The sequence below is a fragment of the Balaenoptera musculus genome, chromosome 6, assembly GCF_009873245.2.
Source record: "Balaenoptera musculus isolate JJ_BM4_2016_0621 chromosome 6, mBalMus1.pri.v3, whole genome shotgun sequence".
NCBI classification, from domain to species: Eukaryota; Metazoa; Chordata; class Mammalia; order Artiodactyla; family Balaenopteridae; genus Balaenoptera; species Balaenoptera musculus.
This window is the reverse complement of record NC_045790.1, coordinates 59864719-59888647: the sequence shown is the minus strand read 5'-3', so window position 1 is coordinate 59888647 and position 23929 is coordinate 59864719. Positions and strand designations below refer to the sequence as shown.

General features: G+C 36.8%; 1 protein-coding gene across 6 annotated transcripts; it reads left to right on the top strand.

The window, feature by feature from the left end:
- The first annotated feature begins 1986 nt into the window (after window positions 1-1986).
- IL33 (interleukin 33) lies at window positions 1987-23739 on the top strand. 6 transcript variants are annotated; one of them, XM_036855849.1, is made up of 9 exons: window positions 2016-2039; window positions 9167-9218; window positions 10390-10497; window positions 16433-16558; window positions 17114-17254; window positions 18397-18504; window positions 19420-19470; window positions 20365-20462; window positions 21847-22200. In XM_036855849.1, exons 3-9 carry the CDS (start codon window positions 10401-10403, stop codon window positions 22051-22053), a joined length of 828 nt encoding a protein of 275 aa, XP_036711744.1. In that variant the 5' UTR covers window positions 2016-2039; window positions 9167-9218; window positions 10390-10400; the 3' UTR covers window positions 22054-22200. The 6 variants fall into 6 exon arrangements, with proteins under 6 accessions (XP_036711743.1, XP_036711747.1, XP_036711744.1 ...); XM_036855851.1 differs by having other exon boundaries at window positions 2021-2039; window positions 9167-9173; XM_036855848.1 differs by lacking the exon at window positions 9167-9218 and having other exon boundaries at window positions 1987-2039.
- Window positions 23740-23929: the final 190 nt, after the last annotated feature.

Here is a 23929-nt window from a genome sequence, read left to right as displayed (position 1 = left end):
TATGCGGCTGCTTCCCACTAGCTATCTATTTTACATTTGGTAGTGTATATATGTCCATTCCACTTTCTTCATCCCAGCTTACCTTTCCCCCTCCCTGTGCCCTCAAGTCCATTCTCTACATCTGCGTCTTTATACATGTCCTGCCCCTAGGTTCATCAGAACTTTTTTTTTTTTAGATTCCATATTTATGTGTTAGCATATGGTATTTGTTTTTCTCTTTCTTACTTACTTCACTCTGTATGACAGACTCTAGGTCCATCCACCTCACTACAAATAACTCAATTTCGTTTCTTTTTATGGCTGAGTAATATTCCATTGTATATATGTGCCACATCTTCTTTATCCAGTCATCTGTCGATGGACACTTAGGTTGCTTCCAGGTCCTGGCTACTCTAAATAGAGCTGCAATGAACATTGTGGTACATGACTCTTTGAATTATGGTTTTCTCAGGGTATATGCCCAGTAGTGGGATTGCTGGGTCGTATGGTACCTAACTTACTCTTTATAATAAAAGTAATAGTAGATTAAAGATTTAGGTATTAAATAGTAAAGAATAAAAGTTTTAGAAAGTGGCATAATAAATTTATTTATAATCTTGGAGAAGGGGAGGTCTTTTGAAGCAGGACACAAAATCCAGAAGTTCTAAGAAAACGTTGATTAAATTTTACCACATAATATTTGAAAACTTATGTCAAAAATTTAAAAAATGCAATTAAGAAAGTCTAAAAATAAATGGTACTGGGGATAAATTTTCACCAACAACGGTTTCATTTCTTAATTTACAAAGAGTTCATATAAATCATTAATTTACAGACACAACAAATATGTTTTTTAAAAAGATGTTCAATCTCGCTAAATAATTAAAGAAACAAAATTCAAAACCATGAGATATTTCCCACTCTTCTGAAAGGCAAACATTTTAAAGGTGATGACTCCCCATTGCTGCTAAGGCAATGGAGAAAAGGGCACTCACCTGAATTGCTGAAAAATTATAAATCAATACAAACCTTTTGAAGTCAATTGGATAATATCTATCAAAATATGAGATGCACGTACCCTTTGATCCAGCATTCTTGCTACTATGAATTTATCTACCAATGACCTTACAAAGGCTTGCCAAGAATCATAACACACACACACACACACACACACACACACACACAGCTGTCAGTTGCAACATTGGTGATATTAGAAAAAAAAGAAAAGGGCAAAACTGGAAACAGCCAAAGAGTTAATCAATACAAGATTGCTTGTGGTATATTTATATGATTGAATGCTATTTGTAATGCTTCCTGTAAAAAAAATTATTTTGACATGTGGAAATGTTTATGATGTAAGTTAATTGTGTAATGAAAAAAGCAGCTTACAAAATAACATTTGCAGTATGATTCTACTTTTTTAAAAAATAGATGTGCATAGTATATCTGCATTGAAAAAAGAATGTCAGGATCTACAGTATACATGGTTTCCTGTCATTTACACATTTTCTAGGTGCACGTACATCATTTTTATAACAAGAAAAGAATTACTTAAAAAGTTTTTAACTTTCTGTAGAAAAGAAAAATGCAATTAAATGATTAACTCTTTGGCTGTTTCCAGTTTTTCCCTTTTCTTTTTTTTCTAATATTACCAATGTTGCAAGTGACAGCTGTGTGTGTGTTGTGATTCTTGGTAAGCCTTTATAAGTTCATTGGTAGATAAAGTTGTGTCCTTACATGCTCTATAGTGAGCAATAAACACTACGAAGAGTCCATGTCATAGACGTTTTATAATAGTTAACGGCTGAGTACAACTCATTGAAAGTGCTACAGCTAAAACAATCTAAAAACTCTGTTTAGGATTTGGCTGTGGGAATATGTTCCCACTCATTCAACCCATTCAACTAGCTCTATTTGCATTGCCTCATTCATCCGATGTTGCTTAATCCAAGTCTGTGTATATATAAGTAGAGCTGGAACATAATTGCATCAACTACCACCAAGTGTGGATAACAGGAGACCTCATCATTTGAGACCAGCCCTTCACATTTATAGCTTAGGTAAGTATCATAACCAGTATGTGAGAATATTTGCCGTATGTTATCGGAAAAAGCAGCACAAAAGAACCAGTAATGTTTACATTGCCATTTACTCTAATATTTCTGATTTAAAAATAAGAGAATAAATACTGAATTTTAAGTCTGAAAACATTATAAAAAGAGTGATCATATTTTTAAAGTAAAAGATTTGTAGGTTGTTAAAAGAAAATGCTTTGTTTTTTAGACTAGGATTAGAAAATATTTCCTGACTGTGCTTTTGACTCATCATGTGATTCTTAAAAAGCAGCTGTCTTTCTCTGCGTCAATGACTCCATTTTAAATGTGATATTTCCGTTTCTTATCTATCTTACATAACTCTGCAAGCTAATGTTGGTTTAGAGTAGAGTTCCTTGAAGTGTGTTCTCTCAAACTAGCCACAGGAGTGTTAATAGAGGGAGTTGAGGAGATTACAAGATCAAATAATTACTGAAAATAATTAGTTAAACAAAGGTACCCACAATTTTTCAATGAGGGACTGTCAACACCTTTACTATGCTAATACGAATTCTGATTTCCCAAGAAGTGGCATATAGATTGAAACATTTCCCAGATTTATTTGAAAATACAACTTTTTTTTAATGTCTCTCCAGAAGAATTTTTTTCTAGGACATAAGGATTCTTGAATAAAAGAGAAAAACAAACGAACAAATCCAGCAATGCAATTTTAATGTTATCAGTAAAATATTACCTGAATGCCTACTGTGTGCAGGGTACTATTTTCTGTACAATTTAAAATTTAGCACAATAAGGTTACCTAACTGCACTACCCCACATTATGGTTACAAATTAAATACCGTATTCTGAAATTTAGTATTTAAAAGAAGTTGGACAATTGCATGAGCATTTCAAGTTAAATTCCCAGTTCTGATTATTTTCTTTCTACATTTGGAGGGAGAACAGAGGAGACAGGATCAGGAAGCTCTGGCATAAAGATGGAAATCAGGAGACTAGATTCTGGTCCTGGTTCTGCTTTTGTGATCCTGGGCAAGGCACTTAACCTTTCAGTTCTAGCTTACTTATCCTATAGAGTTAGGGGCTCAGTAAATGATGTCTAAAGTTCTCTGCTTCTAAGTGTTGTTAATCAATAAAGGAGGGAGAATCAGAGGAAGAAGGTAAGGATTGATGTGAGGTCCTCATTCTCTGTGAGGACAATATTCACTCCCATGGAAGATAACATTCATTCCCAGGGGGAGAGTAGGGAATCTCAACTATGTTATCATTGAAGGATTTTGCTCATGAGACTGGCTGTAAATAGAATGGCTATGTGTGAGATTCTAGTTCCATCTAAACAAGAAAATTTGGAAGTTCAGAATATTGGGGGTTTGGCAAGGGGCAAAAATAAAGGTGCATGAAGTTCATCTTCCAATGAGTCCTCTAACCCAGGAACTCAATGCTCCTCCTTTACTCTGCTAGAAGACTGATCCTAATGAAGTTTATAAGAGACTTAAGTAGTAACCACTCCTGGGATAATTTGGATTTAATATTTTTTAATCTAGCAAAAAGAGGGCAATGCTTAATAAAAGAAGCATTAACTATTATAGAATTACAGGCAATATTAGAATTTAAGACTGGAGGAGCAGTCTTGCTCCCTCCACAAACCACAGCTCCAGTGTCTTACCTTGATGATGAAGCCAGCTTGTAGTACCCTACTGAAAGAATACATAGTTTTCTGCAATTTATAAGAGAACTCCATATTCTTTCAATATGGTACTACAACCCAGCTTGATAATCGAGGAACAGCATCACTGATGATCCTTGCCTGAGTCAAGCATTAAATTGGGGGCTGCAAATGGTGATTTTCCTAATTCTATCATACCTTCTATAATGAATAAATCTCATTCATTCATTCTTGAGAAATGCTATGGAATTGCAGGTTTCTTTTTTCATAAAATGCTTTATAGTCAATTACCATCATTTTTTTAACATCTTTATTGGAGTATAATTGATTTATAATGGTGTGTTAGTTTCTGCTTTATAACAAAGTGAATCAGTTATACATATACATATGTCCCCATATCTCTTCCCTCTTGCGTCTCCCTCCCTCCCACCCTCCTTATCCCACCCCTCTAGGTGGTCACAAACCACTGAGCTGATCTCCCTGTGCTATGCGGCTGCTTCCCACTAGCTATCTATTGTACGTTTGGTAGTGTATATATGTCCATGCCACTCTCTCACTTCATGCCAGCTTACCCTTCCCATTCCCCATATTCTCAAGTCCATTCTCTAGTAGGTCTGTGTCTTTATTCCCGTCTTGCCACTAGGTTCTTCATGACCTTTTTTTTTTTTTTGATTCCATATATATGTGTTAGCATATGGTATTTGTTTTTCTCTTTCTGACTTACTTCACTCTGTATGACAGACTCTAGGTCCATCCACCTCACTACAAATAACTCAATTTCGTTTCTTTTTATGGCTGAGTAATATTCCATTGTATATATGTGCCACATCTTCTTTATCCAGTCATCTGTCAATGGACACTTAGGTTGCTTCCATGTCCTGGCTATTGTAAATAGAGCTGCAATGAACATTGTGGTACACGACTCTTTTTGAATTATGGTCTTCTCAGGGTATATGCCCAGTAGTGGATTGCTGGGTCATATGGTAGTTCTATTTTTAGTTTTTAAAGGAATCTCCATACTATTCTCCATAGTGGCTGTATCAGTTTACATTCCCACCAACAGTGCAAGAGGGTTCCCTTTTCTCCACACCCTCTCCAGCATTTATTGTTTGTAGATTTTTTGATGATGGCCATTCTGACCGGTGTGAGATGATATCGCATTGTAGTTTTGATTTGCATTTCTCTAATGATTAGAGAATGTTGAGCATTCTTTCATGTGTTTGTTGGCAATCTGTATATCTTCCTTGGAGAAATGTCTATTTAGGTCTTCTGCCCATTTTTGGATTGGGTTGTTTGGTTTTTTTTGATATTGATCTGCATGAGCTGCTTGTAAATTTTGGAGATTGATCCTCTGTCAGTTGCTTCATTTGTAAATATTTTCTCCCATTCTGAGAGTTGTCTTTTCGTCTTGTTTATGGTTTCCTTTGCTGTGCAAACGTCTTTAAGTTTTAGATCCCATTTGTTTATTTTTGTTTTTATTTCCATTTCTCTAGGAAGTGGGTCAAAAAGGATCTTGCTGTGATTTATGTCATAGAGTGTTCTGCCTAAGTTTTCCTCTAAGAGTTTGATAGTGTCTGGCCTTACATTTTGGCCTTTAATCCATTTTGAGTTTATTTTTGTGTATGGTGTTAGAGAGTGTTCTAATTTCACTCTTTTACATGTAGCTGTCCAGTTTTCCCAGCACCACTTATTGAAGAGGCTGTCTTTTCTCCACTGTATAGTCTTGCCTCCTTTATCAAAGATAAGGTGACCATATGTGCGTGGGTTTATCTCTGGGCTTTCTATCCTGTTCCATGGATCTATATTTCTGTTTTTGTGCCAGTACCATACTGTCTTGATTACTGTAGCTTTGTAGTATAGTCTGAAGTCAGGGAGCCTGATTCCTCCAGCTCTGTTTTTCTTTCTCAAGATTGCTTTGGCTATTCGGAGTCTTTTGTGTTTCCATACAAATTGTGAAATTTTTTGTTCTAGTTCTGTGAAAAATGCCAGTGGTAGTTTCATAGGGATTTCAGTGAATCTGTAGATTGCTTTGGGTAGTATAGTCATTTTCACAATGTTAATTCTTCCACTCCGAGAACATGGTATATCTCTCCATCTGTTTGTATCATCTTTAATTACTTTCATCAGTGTCTTATAAATTTCTGCATACAGGTCTTTTGTCTCCTTAGGTAGGTTTATTCCTAGATATTTTATTCTTTTTGTTGCAATGGTAAATGGGAGTGTTTTCTTAATTTCACTTTCAGATTTTTCATCATTAGTGTATAGAAATGCAAGAGATTTCTGTGCATTAATTTTGTATCCTGCTACTTTACCAAATTCATTGATTAGCTCTAGGAGTTTTCTGGTAGCATCTTTAGGATTCTCTATGTATAGTATCATGTCATCTGCAAATAGTGACAGCTTTACTTCTTCTTTTCCGATTTGGATTCCTTTTATTTCTTTGTCTTCTCTGATTGCTGTGGCTAACACTTCCAAAACTATGTTGAATAATAGTGGTAAGAGTGGGCAACCTTGTCTTGTTCCTGATCTTAGTGGAAATGGTTTCAGTTTTTCACCATTGAGGACAATGTTGGCTGTGGGTTTGTCATATACGGCCTTTATTATGTTGAGGAAAGTTCCCTCTATGCCTACTTTCTGCAGGGCTTTTATCATAAATGGGTGTTGAATTTTGTCGAAAGCTTTCTCTGCATCTATTGAGATGATCATATGGTTTTTCTCCTTCAATTTGTTAATATGGTGTATCACATTGATTGATTTGTGTATGTTGAAGAATCCTTGCATTCCTGGGATAAACCCCACTTGATCATGGTGTATGATCCTTTTAATGTGCTGTTGGATTCTCTTTGCTAGTATTTTGTTGAGGATTTTTGCCTCTATGTTCATCAGTGATATTGGCCTGTAGTTTTCTTTCTTTGTGACATCTTTGTCTGGTTTTGGTATCAGGGTGATGGTGGCCTCGTAGAATGAGTTTGGGTGTGTTCCTCCCTCTGCAATATTTTGGAAGAGTTTGAGAAGGATAGGTGTTAGCTCTTCTCTAAATGTTTGATAGAATTCGCCTGTGAAGCCATCTGGTCCTGGGCTTTTGTTTGTTGGAAGGTTTTTAATCACAGTTTCAATTTCAGTGCTTGTGATTGGTCTGTTTATATTTTCTCTTTCTTCCTGGTTCAGTCTCAGCAGGTTGTGCATTTCTAAGAATGTGTCCATTTCTTCCAGATTTTCCATTTTATTGGCATAGAGTTGCTTGTAGTAATCTCTCATGATCTTTTGTATTTCTGCAGTGTCAGTGGTTACTTCTCCTTTTTCATTTCTAATTCTATTGATTTGAGTCGTCTTCCTTTTTTTCTTGACGAGTCTGGGTAATGGTTTATCAATTTTGTTTATCTTCTCAAAGAACAGCTTTTAGTTTTATTGATCTTTGCTATTGTGTCCTTCATTTCTTTTTCATTTATTTCTGATCTGATCTTTATGATTTCTTTCCTTCTGCTAACTTTGGATTTTTTTTGTTCTTCTTTCTCTAATTGCTTTAGGTGTAAGGTTAGGTTGTTTGATTGAGATGTTTCTTGTTTCTTAAGGCAGGATTATATTGCTATAAAGTTCCCTCTTAGAACTGCTGTTGCTGCATCCCATAGGTTTTCGGTCATCGTGTTTTCATTGTCATTTGTTTCTAGGTATTTTTTGATTTCCTCTTTGATTTCTTCAGTGATCTCTTGGTTATTTAGTAATGTATTGTTTAGCCTCCATGTGTTTGTATTTTTTACACATTTTTTTCCTGTAATTGATATCTAGTCTCATAGCATTGTGGTCAGAAAAGATACTTGATATGATTTCAATTTTCTTAAATTTACCAAGGCTTGATTTGTGACCCAATATATGATCTATCCTGGAGAATGTTCCATGAGCACTTGAGAAGAATGTGTATTCTGTTGTTTTTGGATGGAATGTCCTATAAATATCAATTAAGTCCATCTTGTTTAATGTATCATTTAAAGCTTGTGTTTCCTTATTGATTTTCATTTTGGATGATCTGTCCATTGGTGAAAGTGGGGTGTTAAAGTCCCCTACTCTTATTGTGTTACTGTCGATTTCCTCTTTTATGGCTGTTAGGAGCACCTCAATACATAAGGGAAATGCTATGTTGGGTGCATAAATATTTACAATTGTTATATCTTCCTCTTGGATTGATCCCTTGGTCATTATGTAGTGTCTTTCTTTGTCTCTTGTAATAGTTTTTATTTTAAAGTCTATTATGTCTGCTATGAGAATAGCTACTCCAGCTTTCTTCTGATTTCCATTTGCATGGAATATCTTTTTCCATCCCCACACTTTGAGTCTGTATGTGTCCCTAGGTCTTAAGTGGGTCTCTTGTAGACAGAACATAATATGGGTCTTGCTTTTGTTTCCATTCAGCCAGTCTATGTCTTTTGGTTGGAGCATTTAATCCCTTTACATTTAAGGTAATTACCGATATGTATGTTCCTATTACCATTTTCTTAATTGTTTTGGGTTTGTTTTTGTAGGTCTTTTCCTTCTCTTGTGTTTCCTGCCTAGAGAAGTTTCTTTAGCATTTGTTGTAAAGCTGGTTTGGTGGTGCTGAATTCTCTTAGCTTTTGCTTGTCTGTAAAGGTTTTAATTTCTCCGTCAAATCTGAATGAGATCCTTGCTGAGTAGAGTAACCTTGGTTTTAGGTTTTTCTCCTTCATCACTTTACATATGTCCTGCCACTCCCTTCTGGCTTGCAGAGTTTCTGCTGAAACATCAGCTGCTAACCGTATGGGGATTGCCTTGTGTGTTATTTGTTGTTTTTCCCTTGCTGCTTTTAATAGTTTTTCTTTGTATTTAATTCTTGATACTTTGATTAATATGTGTCTTGGCATGTTTCTCCTTGGATTTAACCTGCATGGGACTCTCTGTGCTTCCTGGACTTGATTCACTATTTCCTTTCCCATATTAGGGAAGTTTTCAACTATAATCTCTTCAAATATTTTCTCAGTCCCTTTCTTTTTCTCTTCTTCTTCTGGGACCCCTATAATTCGAATGTTGGTGCATTTAATGTTGCCCCAGAGGTCTCTGAGACTGTCCTCAATTCTTTTCATTCTTTTTTCTTTACTCTGCTCTGCAGTAGTTACTTCCAATATTTTATCTTCCAGGTCACTCATCCGTTCTTCTGCCTCAGTTATTCTGCTATAGATCCCTTCTAGAGAATTTTTAATTTCATTTATTGTGTTGTTCATCACTGTTTGCTCTAGTTCTTCTAGGTCCTTGTTAAACATTTCTTGTATTTTCGCCATTCTATTTCCAAGATTTTGGATCATCTTTACTATCATTATTCTGAATTCTTTTTCAGGTAGACTGCCTATTTCCTCTTCATTTGTTAGGTCTGGTGGGTTTTGCCTTGCTCCTTCATCTGCTCTGTGTTTCTCTGTCTTCTTATTTTGCTTAACTTACTGTGTTTTTGGTCTCCTTTTTGCAGGCTGCAGGTTCGTAGTTCCCATTGTTTTTGCTGTCTGTCCGCAGTGGCTAAGGTTGGTTCAGTGGGTTGTGTAGGCTTCCTGGTGTAGGGGACTAGTGCCTGTATTCTGGTGGATGAGGTTGGATCTTGTCTTTCTGGTGCGCAGGTCCACGTCTGGTGGTGTGTTTTGGGGTGTCTGTGGCCTTATTATGATTTTAGGCAGCCTCTCTGCTAATGGATGGGCTTGTGTTCCTGTCTTACTAGTTGTTTGGCATAGGGTGTCCAGCACTGTAGCTTGCTGGTCGTTGAGTGGAGCTGGGTCTTGGCGTTGAGATGGAGATCTCTGGGAGATTTTTGCCATTTGATATTACATGGAGCTGGGAGGCCTCTTGTGGACCAGTGTCCTGAAGTTGGCTCTCCCACCTCAGAGGCACAGCCCTGATGCCCGGCTGAGCACCAAGAGCCTGTCATCCACATGACTGCTAGTGTTGAGGGTCTCCTGCAGAGGCGGGGGGTGGCTGTGGCTCACCATGGGGACAAGGACACTGGCAGCAGAAGTTCTGGGAAGTACTCCTTGGCATGAGCCCTCCCAGAGTCTGCCATTAGCCCCACCAAAGAGCCGAGGTAGAAACCATCATTTTTTTGATGCACAAACTATGCCAAATTTGCCCAGCAGGAGACCCTTCAAGGGGGCTCCTGTGTCCTTTTGACACAATCTCACGAGTTTTTTAATGACTCACTGCTTTATGGCACAAGATACTCAATGTTCACTTCTACTTTCCCAGCCCAGATCTAGAATCCTGGTTCCTTTTAGTGGAGAAAGTATGTAGAAACTAAGATATGGGCACACTGATATTGCTAATTCAAATTTAACACTACAGGGATTTTCCCTTCTTCTTTTATTTTATATTTATATCTCCTTTTCCCTGCAGTGAAAATCCTTTAACACCAATACATTTGTTTTATTCCATAGTATAGCAAAAACAATCTCAGAATTTCAATACCAATATTTCCTCTAACAACAAACCCACAAAGTAAAGTTTAAGATTTCTTTACAGTTCTTTTTGTCCTCTCACTATATTTCTAGTATAGATATATATTCAGAATACGATGTTCAAATTTTACTGAAATTATTATTTTCTCTATGTGGCTATGTTATCAATTTTATATTGAGTTAGCCACAGTTGTTTCTGTTTGTTTTCAAGTTGAGACAATTGAAGTAATGTTATATGTTAATCCAACAGAAGCCTGAAAAATGAAGCCTAAAATGAAGTATTCAACCACCAAAATTTCCCCAGCAAAGATGCACAGCTCAGCAGGCAAAGCCTTGGTAAAATCTCCCACGTTGAGAAGTAAGGACTTAAGCCTTTCTGATTGTTTTACACACTATTTTTATCTGTTACCAAATCTTTATTATTCCAATGTTTATACATTCTACCTTACCAAAAACTACTAAGAATACAAGAGCTGAAATTGAGAGGGATGGGTCATAAATGTGTAACACAGTCAGTGCTGGTTTTAAACAGACTATATCCAGCCAACTTTTGCTTATTTGATGTATCACAGAACAGGAGTGGCTCAGATGACTTAAACCTGCTAATAGTGATAAACGTAATTATGGCCCTTCATATTAACCCCTTCTCTACCCATACCTCCTGCCACCAAATCCCAAAAGCTTTTTCCCAGATTTCCTAACAAAAATTTAAACAGACCCACTTTTATTCAACAAACATTTATTAAGACCTTTGGTATATCAAGCTTGTGGTCTTGACTTGAGACTTCTGATAAAGGAGAGAATAACAAGCAAAGATATTTGAATAATCCAGGACCCAAATAAAGCAGAATTGACCAAATGATGCTCAAGTCTGTCCAATTGCAAACTCAAAGGGTTTGGAATAAGTTGAAAGGTAACTAAGTCAGGTAGTAGCCTTAGTTTTAAGATCAAAGGACTATTAACATCTTTGATTCTTAAAATTACTTATCCTAGAAAAGAATTATGCAAATTTATTCTCATGTTTTTCATTTGAGAGCAGTAACACAAAAGAATTAACAGAGCTCTGGTGGACCAGAAAGAAAATAGAGCATGAGAAATGGTAGTGGGGACTGGCATATCTTTGTCCCTTGTGCTCTTCTGCATTTCCCTGAACATTTTAGGCCAGAAGAGAAAGCAGTGTTAAAGAATGTCATTTCTGTCTCCCTGAGGCTCTGGACCACGCATGCTCTTCTTTTGTAAGTAGGAAAACCAGTAATTGGACTGTGGTTTCTGAATTACCAGGAAATCACAGCTAATTTAGTTCTTTTATTTATGTCTGAGTCAAAATGCTCCTTGCAGGAACGGTGACTCATTAGAAGTGACTCTGTGTCCCCAAATTCCCTCTTAATAAAGAATGAATTTTCTTTGTACCCTAGGAGATGTGGGCTCTATGTAGATACTGGAATGAGGGAGGGAGCAGGCTGGAATATACACCAGAGTTGCTGGCATTGATGGAAAATGAAAATGTAACCCCACCTGTCAGGGTGCAGTGGCCCTAACAGCTTATTTACACTATTCAGAGAAACAATGATAAAGATAATCCCAAATCTCATCGCATTATTTTTATGGTTCCTTACCAGATTTTTTTCCCCAACAATATTGGCTCAGTTTAATACTGTAATTGTCATTATTTAAACACTCCTGGCTAAAATTTCAACAGATACCTGTGTGGTGTGTGACAGGTATGAACTGCTTTTCAAAACTCAAGGTGCAAGAAATGTCACATCTTATTTTTCTAAATAAACTGCTCTGAGCCCCCAAACAACAACGTTCATTTTAATTCCTTCTCCTCCCCTGGGCTAGCAGGATCTTACACAATCACAAAGCCATAAAACGCAATACCCAACCACTACAGGTATCCACACAGTCAGGTCCCACATGAGTTCTGGTCAGCACCAGGGCATTTCACCTCTAGTGCCAACAGGGCACGGGACGTCATGAGCTAGAGGAAAGCCTCTCCCCGAACTCATCTACTTCCCTGTTTCTAGGAAGCTACTCCTCAGGGTCAGGTCATTCTCCTCTGTTAATTCCTCTCCCCCACATCCATCAACCCTTTCCCTGCCCTGAAAATACAGTGTCCTTATGTATCTAGCCAGAGGTCACAATACGGGAGTCCTGGGACATATCCATCCAGCAGGAGTATTTTAGTTGGTCTGAATAGTGTTACTGTTGTTTTTAAATTGAGACAACATTTTAAAATTGGGAGATTTTGCATAAAAATCTGAATGTGTGGTTTCTCTCGAAAAATCTGAAGATCTAGCAACAAATGGGCCCATATCCCTACATGGCAATAGTTGGAGGTAGAACTGAGTAGGGATCACCCCCTTTAGTTTGCAGCTCTCCACAGAAGATCTTCTGTTACAGTGAAGGAGCTTTCACTTTATCCTGTGGACAGAAGGGAACCAACTGAAAATGTCTAAATGAGGAAAAACAGGACATTTTTATTTTGGAAAGATCATGTTGGTGGTAGTGAAGATAGAGCAAGGAGGCAAAAGTAGAAATAGAAACTGGTCAGAGGTCTACTGCATTCATCTTAGGGGTCTGGTGATGAGGGCCTGACCTAAGATGACAGAATGGAAAGACTAAAATTCAGATACGTTCAGAAAGTGAAATCAGTAAGGTAAACTGAATGAATTGAAGGATGGAGAGGGGGAAAATGGATAATTCTCAGCTTTCTGATTTAAAAATTGGGCAGATAATGGCAGATAGAGGTACTGCTTTTAAAGATAGGGAATTCTGGAGGAATATATTGGGGGTAAAAGATAAAGAAGTTGTTTTTTTATTATGAGTATATTTGCATTTGGGGTATGTGTAGGTCATTCAGGTAGAGATGTCCAGAATTCAGAAGGCTCTACATAGATAGAAGTAGACATGCTTTAAGGTAACTTTAGTCAAAATGCCCTGTGGCATCAAAATTTCTGTAGAGAAAGAGCAACAGATATAAAGCTCAGGAGACAGACCAAAGGTAGAGTTACAGTTTGGGGAGTCATCAATGTATAAAAAGATGATTGAAGTCATTGGAGCAAGCAAGATTGCCCAGAAAGAAAGCTTAGAGAGAGAAAAAAAGGCAAAGGACAAAACCTTCAGGAACACCAACATTTTAGGATCAGGCAGAGAAGGAAGAACTAACAAAGAGACAGAGATGGACTGATCAGAGGGAAACAAGGAGAATCCAAGGAGACAGCTGATACAACAATAAGGGAAGAAGGGTTCAAAGAAGGATGTGGTCCCCAAGTCAAATGCAACAAATGGGTCAAAGGTAGTAAACACTGCAAAGAGACCTTGGTAAAATTAGTGTTTGGGGAAAAAATGAAAGATGAAGTGATTCCCTTCTGTAGTTCCTGTCAGCCGTGGTCTGGCTCTACAAAAAGATTTCCAAGCCCATTCCTATTTACTCACCAGAAATGCCTGAGGGATTTCATCATGCAGTTGCTATGAAGAAATTGCTTGTGAGAATTTCCTTAAAAGCCATATAAATACACTGCCTTCAGATATCAAGCAGGATGGAGACATAGGAAATGGCAACAGCCTTTTCATAAGTTTGAGCTGGCTCTTTGACCCTAGTGGAACACTCTCTTCTACAGAGTTCCCATGGCCATGCCAGCTTCATGCTTTCCTCCCAAGAACACAACCCTCACACCACAGTTTCAGCTGCCCCGAATACCAAAGTATACCTTCTTCCAAACTCTCCCAATGGAAAGTATTTTAAATACTTCAAACACAGTCAGCCCCCAAGGAATTAAACCCAGTGTTTGTCTCACTAGGTGCTAGCCCTTACATTCACATATTTAGCCCCCAATTCTATTCTTCTACATCCATAATATTTCCCCAGTGCTATGACCTTCACTTCTAACTACCAAAGACCCATATTCTCCTCCCCAAAGAGTCCACTCCCAATATTAGACATACCTGGCATGGGATACCTCATGGGATGCTACACATAATGAGAAGCATACAGGAATGAGCATGCTTAGAGCATCATCTTATGCCTTTTAACTCTGAAGAGACAATGTGATACAGTATAGTGTAAACCCTGACAGCTGGATTTTGTTTTTCTATTTTGTAATGCAAGTGCCCGACTTAAGCTTTGATTGCTGAGGCATGCACTTCAAAGAGGTATCCACTTCAAAGAGGCATCTACTTCAAAGATGGCTATCTCAAATAAATACACGGCCAGCCACAAGACTAGATAAAGAAAAGGAGATCTTGGCTGATTTCCATAACTGGCCATTTGGACTACTTTCTTTTTTTTTTTCCCACACTTTAAATTCCTGCTTTTATGTTTTAAATTCACCAATTCGATATCCTAGGCTCCCACCCTCAACTCCAATAAAAGCAGAACCCCACGCCCGTGCACCCTCTCTACCTGTGACTTCTCTGTGGGGTCCCAGATATGCAGTGTAATTTACAGATCCTATAATTAATTAACCTTGATTTCTTCAGTTTCCTGATGGTTATTGCTGAAGGTCATCTTGCAATCATAATAAGAACCTTAACAGCCAGTCCAAAAACAACATTGGTTATTGACAGGCTAAGACCAGCACAAAACATGCAATTAATGACATATTGTATTAAATTAGTTGTCAGGAGACCAAGTTCAGTGTTGGCTCTGGCACAGCTTTGTAAATTATCTTTGCACTATATAAATGTGAGATACCATAGCTGACATATCTGTATTATAAAGGAATATTAGGGATTTTCAGGGTGAATGAGTATGATTTAATGGCCTTGCCCTGTTCAGACCGTTGAAGATACTTAAAGGTAGATGCCCATCTGAATTGGAAGTAAGATATAGATAATTCAAAACAGTAACTAACAAAAGTTTATTCCACTTAACTTTGAAAAGCATATTAGGAAGGCAAATCTTCCTGAGAATAAAAAAAAAATCATAGAATGGATCTCAAATCACAAGTAATTATTTTCATTTTCTGAATTACTGTCAACAATTGAAATTTGGCTATATTGCATAAATTGCTTGATAATTCATTTACTATAATGTTGGAAATTGAGTTCCTATGACTCAAGTGTTATAACTTTCTTTTCTATTTGACTTTGAAAGGCTTTTCATGATTTCCAAGTGACAAATTTAATGTTTTATTTGAGATTTTAATTTTTATTTGGATAAATGAAATAAGAATTACTGAATAACTGATTATATTTTTTTTACTTCAACTGATTTAATTTCAATTTGCATTTTGCTATTCCCTAAAGTTGTAGTGTAGCATTTTTTTAGATGGAGGTAGATGGAAGCATAGCTTTGATATTAGACACACTTGAGTCACAACTTCTCACCAGACCTGTAACCTTGGGCAAGTGTCATGACTGCTAAGAACTTCACATCATCATCTGTAAAACAAAGAGAATAATACCTACCTTGCAATATTATTTGTGAAGGGTTAAAGGAAACAGTATGTAGAATTATCAGCACAGTGCTTGGCCCACTGTAGACACAATAATATTTGACAAGGGAGTCAAAAATACTCAATGGAGAAAAGATGGTCTCTTCAATAAATGGTGCTGGGAAAACTGGATAATAACATGTAAAAGAATGAAACATAACTCCTATCTACACCACTCACAAAAATTAACACCCAATGGATTAAAGACTTAAATGTAAGACCTGAAACCACAAAAATCCTAGAAGAAAACATAGGCAGAAAGCTCCCTAACATGGGTTGGCTATTTTTAGTATCAATAACCTTTATAGACTATAGTCATCTCTCCAAAATTATTAAAAGTATATTCTAGATAAGTAGAAATTATTGTAGATTTCATATGATCAAAGAGCTCCCCCTCAGTTAGGCAAAAATTGCTATATGTTGGATGTAGATCCACACTCCCTTAAACCAATTTTGAAATCAAAATCTTTTCTAAAGACCTAAAGTTTTTCGTATCTCGTTTGACAGCAAAATACGACCTGAACTCATTTGACAGTTAAATCCTGACCTGAACCACATGAGGTCTTTATTTATTTCACTTTATGTAAATTTTCCTGTTTCACTATAAAATTATTAACTTTTTATTATGAGGTGCTGCCTTAGTCCCTGCTGGGTGTTCTAGTTATATACAATATATGGTCTACATGACAATCTTAAAATCTAATAAACTCTGAATTTTGAAACACAACTGGCCCCAAGGTTTCTGATAAGATACTGTGGACCTGTAGTTGCTTTCTTGGTCTGGTACACTCAGGGTTTGTAAAAGGATAAAGATGGATGGAATGAAATGGTATCACAATTTTTTCAATTGCTCAGAATCCCAACAGAAGGCTGAAGAAGTTTGCCCCATGTACTCTATGCAGCTACGCTCTGGCCTTAAAATAGAAAAGAAGACCTGTTACTTTAGGAAAGAAACCACCAAAAGGCATTCACCAAGAACAGGTAAGGAGAAACTGCATTTCCTGATAATTTTTCAACATAATGATGGGCATCTATTTGCCTTCACTTACCACATCAAGATACATAATTTTTTTCCTCATCCAAATTCCTTCTGGAAAAGAGTAAGGATGATGAACTATTTTTTAGCCATTTTCAGAAGGGCATATAGAGTTTTTAATAGCATGGGAGAAATGGTTATGCTATAATATTAAGTGAAAATAGAGGATACAAAATTATAAATATATTTACAATATTTTTAAGTGTTTTTTTCTTTCATTTAAAGGAAGTAAACTAAAATGAATAGTGGTTGCCTTTTGGGTGTTGAGACCATGGGTGACTAGTTTTCTTTTGCCTGGACTCCAGTGGGTGTGCCCTATTGGGATATAAGTGTATAGGAAGTATTGATTCCTTCAGACCATGGGGTGACTGAAACCCTGGGGTCAGTCATCATTGTCAGCAAGCAGCCTCGACTGGAAATCCTCAAAGGAGAGATGGGAGAGGGGTTCTGCACAGAGTGAGGACTGACAGTCCAATCTTATTCCTACACCTGTCCTGCAGCTAAAAAGTACAAAGAGCAACGTCTGGTATTCGCTGCCTGTCAGGAGCTGGAACACATTGGACAGTCTGTGAAGAGCTTCACCTTCGATAAAACTAGGGTCCAGAAATATACTACAGCAACTGGTCTTCCAAGTATCAAAGGTAAGACTGGTCACAGGGGTGGTGTGAGGGTGAGGAGGGAGGTAAGACACGGACCTTGGAAGTGCCACTCCAGGAAGCAGCCCCAAGTCTACAATTTCATGTAAATATATCAGAAACTTCTGTCCATTTGTTGCTGATGTGCCCATGTAGTGGTATCCAAACTAAGTACAGGGTAGTTGCTCTAACAATGCATGTGCGTTCTATAGTTAGCATTCCATTATTATTTTGAAATGCTTGCTATGGATTGGAATTTCATATACATTATTCCTGTGAAAAATACATTATCCTTTGGGGAAAAAAACCACATTATCTCCCCAAACTTCAACATTTTGACAATGAAAGAAAAGGAAGAGCTATTATATTTTTTAAATATAATTTCAACTCAAGTATTTTAAATAGTTGTTAAAATGGTTTTAAATTATATCACATACTTGTGCAAATATTCGATATTTAATAGTCTTAATTTTTTATATATTATTTTCTTTAGCATAATTCTATACTATAAAGAAAATATGATTTTTTCCTCCAGGACCTATATATGTAGTCTCTAAATCTGCTCCAGTTTACCTCAGCATGCTGTAGAAATATTATCATTTTCTATGTGTGCTCGTATATTAAAAAAAAATTGAGAGTACTGCTTTAAGTGTCACTGTTATTTAGCCAGAAGACAGAATGAGGCTCACATCTGCATTCTCCAGGACTGTTGAAAGTCTCTGAGTAACTCCATGCTTTACAGATGGGTATTCACTTATCCATGTCTATCAAAATACAGTCCTTTCTTGCCCATAGTTCCCTAGATCATGTGGAGTCAGGAAGCAGAGGTTTCCTCAGGCAAAGTCTGTAACTTTTCCAGCTTCTTTCTCCCCACTAAACCCTCCCATAAGCACACTAACATGGCCTACCATGGCCTTCATGCAGGATGCTAGCATCTTTAATCCCATTCAGGTGGCACACCTCAGACTTTTAGCTACATTAAGCTTGGGCCAGAGGCTTTCATCTATCCAACAGTGATGGACAAAGTGCAGCTCAAATTGCAGAAACAAACACAACCCATTGAGAAGGCTTTTTTTTTAATTTCTAAAAGATTTTTCATGGAAACAAGGTTTTTGAATTCTTAATGACAAGATTTTTACTTGTTACAGAACATTCTGCTTCCCTGAGTACATACAATGATCAATCCATTACTTTTGTTTTCGAGGATGGAAATTATGAGATCTATGTTGATGACTTAGGAAAAGACCAAGAGAAAGGTAGAGTATTTCTTTTTGTCTTTAATGATATAATGATGACTAGTAAAGTAAAAAAAATAAATTTACCAAACCATAAACAATAGATTAACTCAGACATGGCAAATAGATTTCATGCTATGTGCTAACTCCAATGCATTGGCAGGGGATGCTTGAATATCACTATATTGAGGAGGATTCAGAAGCTTATTCAGGGGGCTTCCCTGGTGGCGCAGTGGTTAAGAATCTGCCTGCCAATGCAGGGGACATAGGTTCGAGCCCTGGTCCGGGAGGATCCCACATGCCACGGAGCAACTAAGCCCGTGTGCCACAACCACTGAGTCTGCGCTCTAGAGCCCGCGAGCCACAACTACTGAAGTCCATACGCCTAGAGCCCGTGCTCCGCAACAACAGAGGCCACCGCGATGAGAAGCCCGCGCACTGCAATGAAGGGTAGCCCCCGCTCGCCACAACTAGAGAAAAGCCCGTGCAGCAACAAAAGCCCAACGCAGCCAAAAATAAATAAATAAAATAAGTTAAAAAAAAAAAAAGCTTATTCAGGATTCATCAGGGAAGAAGGATGATACTGAGAAGTGGTATCTGTTGTGAAATGTGGAAAGAGGTACCACATATATTTGCTTTCGCTAAATTATCTACTAGATCTTTCCAGCTTTATCAGTATCACTAAAGTATAAACCCTAGTAAAAGAATATACCAATGCTATGAACAACATTTTAAATATTTTAATACCAACATTGTTGGAGAATTCCTCAGAATATATTTATACATTTTTAAGACCTTTCTCAAAACCACAGAAGTTTTGCTTTTATTGATATACAATAAAAGAAGAGGATGTTTTCCGATGTTATATATATGTTGAAACTGAACCATTTGATAAAATTGTATCTCACCAAAGGGATTTTATGCATTCTCTTTCAGACAAGGTGTTACTCCGTTACTATGATTCCCAATTCCCCTCAAGTGAAACAGGTAATTTCGAAAGCTGGGTAGATCTAGTGCTTGAATTCTTAAATTTAGGGTAAAGACAAATCCAAAAATGCTCCATGGGAAAGGAAAGCAGTCTCAGAAGGTTCTCTCCAACCCAAACTCATGGTAAAAATCTTGGATCTACGATTCTAAAAGGATATACTCCATCTCATCCATTTTGCAGTTTAATAATTAGGATAAATGTTTGGCTACATTTAACAGAGATTCAGAATAATAGTGTCTTAAGTTATACAAAACTTTATTTCTGTTTTAGCCAGGGCTGGAATGGCAGTTCTGCTCAACAGGTTGCCCAGACCCAGCTCCTTTTCTCTTTGTGGCTCTGCCAACATCCACATGGTTCAAGATTCCTTGCCACCATGAAAATATCCATTCAGCAGGACAGAGGAAGACAGATGTATTATATGAGTTCTATTTCCCTTTAAGGATGCAACCTGGAAGTTGCACCTGACACTTCTATTCACCTTATGTTGCTCAGAATTTAGACATATTGCTACACTTAGCTACAAGAAGGCAGGGTGGGAAACATTCTATTATTACACAAAAAGAGGAGTTGGATATTGGGGGACAACCATCAGTGGCTTTCTATGCAGACAGGGAAGCTGACAACTAGAGAAATACCCATTAGAGTCACAATTCTACTATTATTCTAATAGTATATAAGAAAACTAACCTCTCTCCTAAGGGGACTTAGAATTACCCCTTACTGTCCAATGACTCTTTAGTTTCATCTGGGTACAAGTATTTCTAAGAGATGTGTTGTTGAATGAAGTAGTTATTTTATATGACACCTTGGACTCTTTTCCTGGGTGTTAAATTCATTTAAATTAAAATGAGTTACAATTCTTAACTTTATAATTTGCATTTTTTAATTGCAAGATGGTGGTGGTGATCATCGGAAGTTAATGGTAAACCTGAGCCCCACAAAAGACAAAGACTTCTTGCTACATGCCAACAGTAAGGAGCATTCTGTGGAGGTAATAGAAATATGCACCTAACTGTCATGACTGACTCTACTCATCTGTGCAGATTTGGGTGTTTGGGGTACTTTGAAGAAGAAGTTTTGTTTGTGCTATTGTACATAAAACAAAATCAGTTATGATTAATAACTTGCTTCTGGAACATGGAAGGGAGTGAAATGGCATGTGTAGCCTTGCTACTGAAAGTTTGATCTCTGCCAGCAGTACAGCATTGCCTGAGAGCTTTATAGAAATGTAGACTTTCAGGCTCCCTCACAACTGAATCAAAATCAGCATTTTAACAAATCTCCAGGAGATTCATAGGTACATTAAAGTTTGAGAAGCACTGCTATATAGAATGACTCGAATCCTTTCTATTTGGCTGTAGGAACTACTATGTTCTTCCAGGAAGTACTTCCTTGTAAAATATGGTTTTCTTAGGCAATTGAAAAACTAATTTTATACTCTGAGACTGGCTAAAGGGAGAGTCATAAACATTTCCATGTGCCAAGATATATAGAAAACATAATAATCTACATTTTAATCATAGGATTCACTGCATTGTCTTCTTCAGTTAGTAAATAGCAGTATTATATTGGTCATGATGAAGAATTATAAACATCTTGAGGAACAAACAAGCCAAAGTGGACACAAGGAAGAAAACATGAAAGTCTAATATAGAAGATAAATTACATAAATATACAATATATAGAGCTAACTAATATAGCCATGCAAGGTATTAATATAAACTCTGGATGGTAATCAGCATCTCCCTTAACAAAACATTCTTAAGTATATATAATAGTGTTTGGCATATATAACTACTCAATAATAAGTGCTGACCCCTACTGAGCTTTATTATATACCAAGAAGTGTGCTAAAGGTTTTACAAGTACTATCTCATTTAATTCTCACAGTAACTCTCTTATGAAGTTATTGTATTGGCTAGGTTTGCTGTGTAACAAACCATCCCTAACACTTAATAACTTAAAATAATAATCATTTCTATCACTCATGTATCTGTGGGTAAGTTGGGGGTTGACCGATCTAGAAAACTGGCTACACTAAAAAACTGAGGCTTGAAAGGTAAAGCAAAGTGTCCAGGTCTCAGAGATACTACATGGCAAAAGAGAAGTATGAATCCAGAAATACTGCATCCAGATCCAGTCATTCTAAGCCATCATGTCTCTCAAAATATACTATCAGTGAATCAAATCAAATCCCCCTACTTTGGCCCTCTGCTCATTTCTTCCCCACCTCCCATCCCCTTCTCAGTAAGCAGGCTTGCTACAAATATCAAGTTATGAATAATTATTCTCCTTTAGTTTCCAATACAGGAATGTAAAGTTGACTCTGGACTTCCAACTCACATATTGGTTACTTTCTCTCTTGTCTTCCTCAGCTACAAAAATGTGAAAACCCATTGCCAGAACAGGCCTTCTTTGTCCTTCATGAGGAGACCTCTCAATGTGTTTCATTTGAATGTAAGAGCAATCCTGGAGTGTTTCTAGGAGTAAAGGATAACCACCTAGCTCTAATTAAACGAGGGGAACACCCTGAGGATTCAAATGAAGAGAATACCATATTTAAGCTCTCAAACTTAATATGACGGAAAGCTGCGGATCTTGGGTTGAGTAGTCCAAACAGCTACCATTGGAGAAAGGATGAGCGATAAAGAGACAGATAACACGAAGGGAAATGGAATGTTTAGTATGCTGTGGAATGTTTTCCTTATTATGTATAAAAATAATTTTTTTATAATCCTTCAGTTCTGTTTTTTATTTCCCTCTGCATCACTGCATATTCAGTACAAGTATTGGTATATTAAATAGCATATTGGTAAAGAGACTTGCCAACATTCTGAAGAGATACAGCCTGACCTTTACATTTTTCCACTTTCAGTGCTGAAAGAACTTCTTCATATTTTGAGCTGAGACCTCTGGGGAGAAGCGAAGGGGCTGATCCGCAGTTTTGTTTTAGACAGGGATCAATTTAAAGAGCTACATAGGGACATAATTTTCCCTGGTTCCAAATAATAGCCTCAAACACTAGAGCCTCTAATAAAAAAGACAACTGGAAGCAACACAGATTGACCATTTCACAACTGGAATAAAACACCAAGTTTGTTTGTAAATTCCGAAACTTCAGATGCCTATATGGCTAGACAGGTAACATAAATATGTGAAAAAGCAAGGATAATTTAAAAATTAAGGAAAATAAATCTAGTATTTTAAAAGTGAATAATTTCACCTCTAACTCACTTTTAAAATTCTGATTTTTATAGACTGAGTTAACTTTAAGCAAGGCATTCTTACATTAGAAAGTGAAATAAATTTTAGTTCAGACACAAAATTGAAATTATTAGGAATATCTAACAAACTAGAATATTTTTAAAAGCACTGAGCCCCAATACATGTTTGGGCATCCAAGTACCATGGGTTCCAAGTACCATGGTGTGGCCAGAAGTCCTCTAACCTACTAGAGCTTAGACGGGACATAGGATTAACATTACAACTTCAATAACTGGTTATCCTTCATATGTTCTTCTGACCCTGGCTTCCAGGAATCTGTGACTTTTGATATATTCATTACCTTGGACAAAATTTCTTCTCATCCTTTCTTCCCATGTGCACAAGGCCTTTTGTTGTTTAGCTTCCCAATAACCCTGCTTACTATGGAATATTCACTTGACTTCTGTTCTTTCTCCATTTCTTTTGACCATCTGTGTCCTTCTGCACCACCTGACCTCACTTCCACATCACCTGACCTCTGGATGTCAACATCTTTATTCTGCTTTTTCTACCTGATGGTGTAGAATTTTACATAAACCTATTTATGGCAATATTCTTCATTAAACATCTTTGTGTTTTATTGCTACTAAGGTACTAAAATTTATACTCAACCATATAATAACATTTCTCAACTACTAAATAATTTTTGCTTATTTTAAAACCTTAGCAATTTCTACTGTAATTCTTCACAGGTGTAATACTGATAATAAATGACAAACATAATGACAGAATACTTATAAAAATATGACTTTTTCTGAAAGTGTAGGCTTTTTAATTTGTTGAGATATATTGAATATAATTGTTGGTGGAAAATAAAATAAAAGAGGCTGAGAATTACTGTATGAGGACAAACAATTATAGAACAATATATCTTTGTTTCATTACTTTGTCAATAATTTTACTATAGAGACAAAAATAAAAGCAGAATCTATATCATTCCCTCTGAAAAACACTAAATGTTGACCATGTGTATCTGTATGATATACTTAAATGATTACTATTCAGTAACCAAATATATCCATTACATTGTTCATATTCTTGAATAAACTGTATTTTTCAAAAGTATGTGAGAGACCATAATGATTTTATCATAAAATGACTCATATTGTGAAATTCTTAAGTGAAAGTAAGCATATCCCAATCCATCAATGTTGGTAAATGGAGTAGGTCATTTGTCTAATATTTTTTTTAAAA